This window comes from Diceros bicornis, chromosome 31 (genome assembly GCF_020826845.1).
Source record: "Diceros bicornis minor isolate mBicDic1 chromosome 31, mDicBic1.mat.cur, whole genome shotgun sequence".
NCBI classification, from domain to species: Eukaryota; Metazoa; Chordata; class Mammalia; order Perissodactyla; family Rhinocerotidae; genus Diceros; species Diceros bicornis.
In genome coordinates, this window is record NC_080770.1 from 17,332,570 (window position 1) to 17,341,874 (window position 9,305).

A 9,305-nucleotide genomic window follows, 5' to 3' on the forward strand; every position below is an offset into this window, starting at 1 on the left:
ATATTTGATGAAGGAAGCTGAAATGTCTCCAAATATCTTTTCTTCTGGCCTTATTTTCTCTTTCAGTGAAACAGGCAATTAAAGGTGTACTTGATGGATGTTTTCATTCTCATAAACCCTCTGTAGTTGTGTGTGGCCCACCATTGTCTCTTTTGATATCTTGCAGGAAAACTTAGTCCTTAGAGTAGGTAGAGTATAGAAAATTAACATAGGCCAATATTTTCATGAGTTTAAAATGTTTCTTATACTATGTTATGCAGTGCATGGGACAGGAGCTCCTTCAGAGAAGGAATATAGAGATATAGATATATCGATATATCTTTGAGATCACAGTGTACATTTATAATTAACATATAACTCAAGGAGTATCTGATTAACATATCAAACTGAATGACAGGAAGGTAGGTGTATTATGCTCGGAGAAGATTCAGAGATCACTGAGAGCTCAGCTCCTTTTAGGTGACCGTTCCCAAGGGCATATCCCTTTTAAAAAGGCCCCGGGGTAAAGGGAGATGTATGGCAGGTAGGGAGGAGAGATGTTTCGTGGGGAGAAGAGTCTGAGTGTCCCTACAGTCTAAGAAAGCATGCAGCCAGCTTTAAGTCTGCAAATTAATGGCAAGTAAATGTAACTCAAAAAAACACTCTTCTGTGTCTACAAATATAATAATACCACTCAATATATTATGCATTTTATTTCATTGTCTTTACCAGAAACCTTGGGAGAAATGATTTCAAAGTTAGTATCAGGAATGGTAATATATCACCCAACCTTTAGGTTAATTTGCTTTTCTTTTGGGTGCTACTAATTGCACATATGGGCTTCTAGGAAGTTTCGGTCACATCTGTGGTCTGCACAGAGCAGTGGATTGGACTGGTTGGTGAGCCGCAAGTTTATCCTGGCCTCTATTTTATGTCCATGGCTTGTTTTTCCATTTCACATGTTCTTAATTCATGCTATTTACCTATGTCTTATGTCTCACACCAAGATACCTTCAATCCTTTTTTATTTGTAAAACCTTTGATATACATATTCATATACATAGACATTCACACAAATTTATTTTATTTTATCATTATTGTTATTATTATTATTATTTTTGGTCAGGAAGATTGGCCCTTGGCTAACATCTGTGCCTCATCATGGTCTGATAAGCAGCATGTAGGTCTGCACCAGAGATCTGAACCTGTGAATCCCTGGCCGCTGAAGTGAAGCACACAAACCTAACCACTACACCACTGGACCGGCCCCTATTTTACTTTTTAGTAACTGTAGAGGGAAGATATTAGGCAAGAAATATCTCTTGCAATTTTCATTCCCGGTTATAATTCTGCAAACGAGCTCAGTAATTTCCCAACTTGTGTAACAGCCACGTATTAAAGAAGGGGAAGTTTCTGCGTGAGAACATATGAAACCTTAGGGAGTCAAAAGCATAAGTACAATTGGAAGTCCTTGGGAGGTAAATCAAATATATCAGAAGGACAGATTTTTTCAGAGATGAAGAAATCATGAAATCATAGAGAATGCAATACATAGTTCTAACTTCTAGTTTTCAAAGTGCTTAATCACATCTGTGATCTCATAGAGTCCCACTGAACTAAGAAAAGTAGGTGAGAAAATAGAGTTTTGGGGGTTATAATTTTATTTAAAGTTGGCAGCAGTCGACTAAGATCAAACACAGATCTCTTGGTTCTCAGTCTTAAGCTGCTTCCAGGAATAAGCTTTGTTAAAAATGACCTTAGCATCTGACAGCCTTGAAATTCTAAGGGAGTTGAAAGGTCAATTATTCCAATCTTCTTTTGGTTATTATGAAAAATTTCTACTTTGACAATAACTATAGCATTAATATTTATTTTACAGTTAACAATTATAGATTTTTACCGTCAAATACATACAGTTCCAAGAGATCAATTCTTCATTTCTCTATCTCAATTTTAAGCCCATAGCTAAGCATATGACCAAGATTAAGTTTTTCCCCCCAGCAGAAGAGATTTTAAAGCCTTGGATCTAATAGCGGAAATACTACATCCCCTGACAATTCAGAACCCTGACAATCATCATTTAGTCCCCTTTTTGGGGCTCCCTAGGTTGTAACATAAAGAAGCAGAGAGGGTGCTTCCCTCAGTTCTGGCAATAATTCCGTCTCCTTCTAGCTTCAAGGAAAAGAAGACGATTAGAGATTGAGGTCCATAACTTTTTGTACTAACAAATTACGAAAAACTTGGTGACTTAAAACAACAGAAATTTGCTCCCTCATAGTCCTGGAGGTTGAAAATCCAAACTCAATGTCACTGAACCAAAATCAAGGTGTTGGCAAGAACACTCCACCCAGAGGCTCCAGTGGAGAATCCATTCCTTGCCTCCTCTGGCTTCTTCTGGCTGCTGGCATTCCCTGTGGTTGTATCTCTCCAGTCTCTGCTTCTGAGTCTCCATTGCCTCATCCTCTGGTATCTGTAATCAAATCTCCCTCTGCCTCCATCATATAAGGATATTTGAGATTGCATTAGGGGTCATCCTGATAATTTACTCATCTCAAGATTCTTAATTTAACAACTCTTTTCCAACATAAAGTAACATTCAGAGATATCAGGAATTAGAACATGGGTATATAGAGGGTTACTATTCAGCCTACCATATTTCCCAAATTCATTCAGTTTGGACACTTTAGTTTTTTGGTGTCTTTCTTTCATTTTTTAAAATCTTGGTTCTATAGGAAATTCAACCCCATTGTGAACACAATTATCCATTGATTAATGTGATTACTTCCTTTCAGGGTACATTGAACATCATACAGGTAGCTATTGTTTCAAATTCCTATTGTCTAAGTAAATCTATTCTTTTATTCAAGTTATACATTTTCAACTTTGTGCAAATCTGTGTTCTTGGTTTTGTGGATAAAAAGTTGACGAGAATATAACTATTGCCTTTGAAGAAATTGCATTAGAATGCACTTCCAAAGATATTCCAATAAGTAGTTAAAATAATATAGGTGTGCTTCCACATGTAATTCTCTAGAAAAAGACAAAAAGATTCAAAGAGAAGAGAAGAGAAGTCAGTGCATCTTTTCAAATTATCTTCTTCATATCTTCCACATGGTTCCCAATCACCCTAAATGCAAACCGAAGAGACATACACAAATCACTCCCTCCAAAAAGTAGAAAAAATAGTTTAAGAATATAAGGTGACACACACTATGTTATGTGCATAATAACTCATCTCTCAAGGCAGCATAGCATAATTTCCCAGTTATCCACAAGGATGATACCCAGTTCAGCATAAATGTCTCACAATTTATGGTGTAAAAGCATTAATTGGGTTTTTTAATCAATTAAAATGACAAATGATAGGGAAGCTGATATACCGATATCTTAAATCATATCCTGACATTATTTATTAATCTTTTCACAGAAAGGCACCACGAAAACCAAAAATCAATGGATGAGAAAAATTCCACCAAAGTGAAAGAGTTCATACTTCTGGGGTTCACAGCAGACTTACGGTTACAGAGAGCGCTCTTTTTCATCTTCCTTGTCATTTATGTCATCAGTCTCTTAGGGAACATCACCCTGGTTTCTTTGATCTGTACTGATTCTCGGCTCCACACACCCATGTATTTCTTCATTGGAAACCTATCATTCCTGGATCTCTGGTATTCTTCTGTCTATGCCCCCAAACTCCTGATGACCTGCATCTCTGATGACAAAAGTATTTCCTTTGCTGGCTGCCTAGCTCAATTCTTCTTCTCAGCTGGTCTGGCCTATAGTGAATGTTACCTGTTGGCTGCCATGGCTTATGATCGCTACGTGGCCATCTCTAATCCCTTGCTTTATTCTCAGGCTATGTCTGCAAGGTTATGTGCCAGTTTTGTTGCAACTTCATACATTGGTGGCTTTCTTAATTCAACCATCATCACTACTGAGACATTTACCCTGAGCTTCTGTGGCAAGAACATCATTGATGATTTCTTCTGTGATCTGCCCCCCCTTGTAAAGTTGGCCTGTGATGTGAAGGAGAGCTACAAGGCTGTGCTTTATTTCATACTTGCCTCCAATGTCATCATGCCTGCCATGCTTATTCTTGCCTCCTACTTCTTCATTATTGCTGCCATCTTGAAGATCTGCTCCACCCAAGGCCGCCTCAAGGCCTTCTCCACTTGTGGCTCTCACTTGACAGCTGTCACCTTGTACTATGGTTCAATTCTCTTCATTTACTCCCGACCAAGTACTAGCTATGCACTGGAAAGGGATAAAGTTGTGTCAGTGTTCTATACGGTGGTGATTCCAATGTTGAATCCTTTGATCTATAGTTTAAGAAATAAAGATGTTAAAAATGCCCTGAGGAAAATGTTAGATAGAGCAAAGTTTTATTAAATGAAAATGTTTGGTGAATAATGGCTATATTTTATTTCACAGATTATCTCCCTGTCATGGTTATCAGACTGTCCTCTCCGAAATACATAAAATAAGAAAACAAAACATCTTTGGATAATGTTAAAACACTACTCTGTATTGTTTTTTTTTAAGTTGGCACAAATGTATTTGAATGTGTTTTTAAAGTAAATGAGGCTGGGGCATTTGGAAAAACTGCTATGCCTGCTAGCTTGAAATAAAGTCTATAAAATTACCGGGATTCTAGAAAGTTGAAAGAGAGGAGCTTATTTTTTATTTTAATTTTCACTTGATAGTTTATAAGTTGCTTATATGTATAATACTGTAATCTATAAACAGGAATAATAGAATTGGTGATGGAATCATAGCCTCATTTAGATGCATTAAATGACTTCCTTCAAATCATGTAGTTCATAGGTGAGAAAATAGGAATGCAAATCCAGAACTTCTGACTCCAAAGCTTCTAACCCCATTTGTTGGGAGACAAAGTCAGTTAGGAAGTCATAAGTAAACTTTCTACTGTAAAATTCCCTTGGAAATAAATTTATTGTTTCTTTCTGACTCTCATTTATTAGCTTACCATAATACAAACATTTCCCTGGCAATAGATAGAGGAGCGAACAAATATCTTTACCAGAGTCACTGTGAGCTTTTCAATAAAAGGATATTTTCTCAAAAAATTAAAGAATTAAGGGCAAAAGTATAGCAGCTGTATGAAATAGACAGAAATGGAGATGTAGATAGAAATAGACAGATAAGTAGACAAATAGAGAAATTTCAAAAAGCTTTAGAGCCAGGAAAAGATTCAGAGTAAAAATGTCTACTAGGTGAAGCAATGATTGATAACAATTAGGGTTCTATGAATATTTATATTTCTTTGGTTGTTCAGTGTTGTGTATGAATTAATAAAAAATTGGAGATTATTTCATTATGATGCATCACATTTCCTAATTTTAGTAGTCTTTCTAAATGTAAAACATGCGATTGCATGTTACAAAAGCCCTAGTGTTAATAAGCAAGTATATTAGTTTGCTAAGGCTATCATAAAAAAATACCACTGACTGGGTCATGTAAACAACAGAAATCTATTTTATCACATTTCTGGCCACGATTCAAGTGCCATGATGGTTGCTTTCTTCTGAGGCATCTTTCCTTGTTTTGCAGATGGCCACCCTTTTGCTGTGTCATGAAATGGTCTTTTCTCTGTGCACATCCACCCCTGGTGTCTCTCTGGTTGTCCAAATTTCCATTTCCTCTTTTTATAAAGACACTAGTCAGGTTGATTTAGCACTCGCCCTAACCACCTCATTTTAACTTAATCACGTCTGTAAAGGCCTATCTTCAAATACATTCACATTCTGAGTTACTGGGCATTAGGGCTTCAACATATGAACTTTGAGGGCATATAATTCAACCTATAACATCAAGGATTGATAGGAGTTTCTTGATGAATGAGATAAGGGAGGGCAGCTTAGAAGAGAGAGAAGAGCATATGACAAGGAAAAAAAATATGGACTGTATGATATGTTCTAGAAAGGTCTAATTAGTACAATTTTGAGAGTTTCTATCATCAGACACATTTAATGATTCTATCATAACTTAAATCCCTTAAGAAAGTGTACTCAACAAAATATTCCTAATTTCATCTTATCCTAATTAATATATGTTCTCCATACTCCAAATGAACTTTAATTGAGTCTCTGGAGACTAAGGTACATATTTCTGGGATGCTCTGTGGAAGGAGTCTCAAAGGGCTGTTGAGGAAATACACATATTGGGTCCAACAGACACACCAAAACATCAGAGGAGAGGAAAAAGTGTGTCGCTTCCAGGACTGTCCTTCCTGACCAAGGGTAAGCAACTGGGATCAGGGGCAGCTAAGTGGTTTGGCCTCTCTGTGACCTCAACTGTGATTAGAAGGAGGATACAGAGTCTGGCCTGGCTCTCAAAGAATTGTTATTATGCCAAACACACACACACACACACACACACACACACACACACAAACCTAAATAGGATTCCAACCAATGATATATGTAACCCTCATGTAGAAATCAAAATTCACCGTGGTAGTTGTGCTGGGTCATCGTATATCCACTGACACAGTGGAGAAATCAAGAGGACACAAAAAGTGACATGCTTTTGCACTCTAGTTGTTATGGTCCTCTGTGCTGTCCTAACTACTAATATATGGTGTTTTCATTTCTTTGTACTCATTTCCAGGTATTAGAGGGACATATACTTCCACAGAATTTTAAGTGCTCCAGTGAAATAAGCAGGGAACAGAGCTTCTACAGGGGAACATACAACTTGAGAAGATGTTCTGTATGGAATACTTAGCATGATTGGCTCTGACATTTTCTGTGTCTTTTATTTCACATTCACATTTTAATTGCAATTTATTTCAAATTCAGAATGGATTTTAGTCCAATTTGATAGTTATGAGTTTGATAGTTACGAGTTCTCTCTTTATTTACACTTCCTTCTTATTAGTAATAACTACGCTGATCCAGGAAAGTCCATGTGAGGCTAGATTAGTCCTGAATAGTTTGAGCTAGGTTAGCAGTAGACAATATTTTGGGAAAATCAGGTTGAGGATGTAAAAGTAATTACCCATTTATTCATTCTAGAAATATTTATTTAGTGCCAATTAGTCACTAGAAAGTGTTCTGTATGCTGGGATACAGCATAAACAAAACAAAAAATCTTTTTGCTCCACGGTTAATGCATTCTGGTGGGGAAAAATGGACAATAAACTTAATAAGGAGGAGTTAGATGATGACAATAGGTCTAGGAGAAAATAAAGCAGAGTCTGAGCAGAAAAAGAAGGATAGGGACTGTTGGTGGGAAGAGGGCATTGAATTTAAAATAGTGATGAGAATAGGTCTTAGTAAGAAAATGACATTTAAATAGGACTTAAAGAAAATAAGAACGTGATGCTTGCAAATATCTGGGGATAGTTTTTCAACCAGAGGAACACTCAGTTCAGAAATCTTTGATGGTGGGTCAGGGCTGGTATTTTTGAAAAACAGTGAGAAATTCAGAAAAGTTGGAGAAGAATGGAGCAAGAGGTGAGTCTTAGGTGATATGGACCTGCAGGTAATGGAGGGCTGGATCTTGGAGGACACTGAGGCCATTGAATGGGATTTGGCTTTAACTTAGAACAAATTTCAAGGATTTTAGGGTGGTTTTAAGAACAGGCTTAAAGTGACTTGCTTTATTATTATTTTTTTGTAAAGGTCCATACTGATTGAAATATTGAAAATAGGCTATAGAGGCACAAGTGTGTAGACCAGTTAGAAGACTCTCACAATATTCTTGGAAAAACATGATGATGTTTTGGACCAGAGTGGTAGCGGTGGAGGTGGTGAGAAGTGCTCAGATTCAGGATAGGTTTTGTAGGTAGGGATGCCAGGATTTCTTGGAAGATTGACAAGGAGGTAGAAGAGAAAGTGGGTAGGTTGTTTTCTAATTCATATCTCGAGAAAATGGGAGAGTAGATTTATTACCTGATATGAGAAATGAGCAGATTGACAATTTTGGAGAGTGAATGTTAGGAATTCAGTCTAAACATGCAAACTTTGAAATATTTATGACTCATCTCTTATAATTATATAATGTTAGCACTGAAAAGAAACTTAGGCGTCTTTTAGTGGTAGAATTTTTAATTAAGAATCATAGTGACAAAATCAATGGATAGATTTCTGGGGATTTGTGAGCCCTCTATAACTGTGTGTGCTTATACATATGTACAGTTTGGAGACTGGAGAAAAGAATCATTGCTTCTATCACATTCTTTAAGAAGTCCATGATTCCAAAAATTTAAGATCATTAAATTTTTAGATAAAGAAACAAAGGAACACAGTAGTTAGAGAATATGCACAAGTTCACATGATTGATTTTTAGGGAAACAAGAATGAATATGCAAATCTTAAAGTGAAAAGAAGAATGTTTTTGTCTTTGGTACATTCCATCTCTCACTTCAACCAGGATGATGATAATGCCCCCTGTATCCAAAAACAAATGCATGTATAAGGATTGTTAATCTATTCTAACACACTGTATTGTTGTAGATGAGGTTTCTATTGTTATTTTTACGATGAATTCTTTAAGAGATATTAACAACTTGGTATCCTAGAAGGTGGGTACTGGAAAAGGATCAACCAATTATTCATGTGGGTGGAATTATGTTCCAGAGAGGACATGTGATGCTCTTTATGCACACTGGTGATTAGCCTCAGGCTCGATCCCTATCACAAAACTCCACAGTCCAAGGCCAATGAACTGTGCACTTCCAAGCCTGCCACTCCTTTGTCAAATTGCATGTGAGTAGGTGACAAAAATATTAACCTTCAGCATTTTAGAAAGCTTCTGAAGGACACCACCCTTCAGGATTTAATTATTTCCATGTAGAAAAGTGGCTTTTTGTTCCCCTCAAGCTCAGATTTTATAAACGTCAGGTATTATTTAACCTTATGATAATAAAAATAGCTACAGTCAGTTATGTGTATTTTCTGGCCACACATTGTGTTATGCATTTGATCCACATAGCACGGACATTTTTCTTACCTTTTATAAAGTAAAGTGTGAGTTGGAGGTTGTTAAAGACTTTGCCAAGATTGCAGAGCTACCATTGGGTGGAATCAGGATTTGAACTCAGGTGCCATTTCAATTGTGCAGTTATGCAAGTCTGTCTATGTCAGACCCGTCTTCTCTCAGCTGGCTTGGTCATATGTCTGTGTTTAGCTGTTAGCTCGGTTGGGGGCTGGATGATGAAGAATGCACTAATTCTAGGGGCCAGCTTGCTGTCAGCTGGGGTCACAAAGAGAATGCAGTCAGATGTCTCACTATTCAGCAAGCTAACTGTGGCTTATTTACATTGTGGTGGCAGGATTCTAAAAGTGAGAAGAAAAGTGAAC

The 9,305-nt window shown here is 37.0% G+C and overlaps 1 protein-coding gene across 1 annotated transcript; it reads left to right on the forward strand.

Annotated features, from left to right (window-relative positions):
* Positions 1-3,432: 3,432 nt before the first annotated feature.
* LOC131395351 (olfactory receptor 9G19-like) lies at positions 3,433-4,368 on the forward strand. Its single transcript, XM_058527263.1, has one exon. It carries the CDS (start codon positions 3,433-3,435, stop codon positions 4,366-4,368), a length of 936 nt encoding a protein of 311 aa, XP_058383246.1.
* The last annotated feature ends 4,937 nt before the right edge of the window (positions 4,369-9,305 follow it).

Bases quoted from the DNA above. Each gene is read 5' to 3' on its own strand.
- LOC131395351 (XM_058527263.1), top strand. From the start codon at position 3,433: ATGGATGAGAAAAATTCCACCAAAGTGAAAGAGTTCATACTTCTGGGG.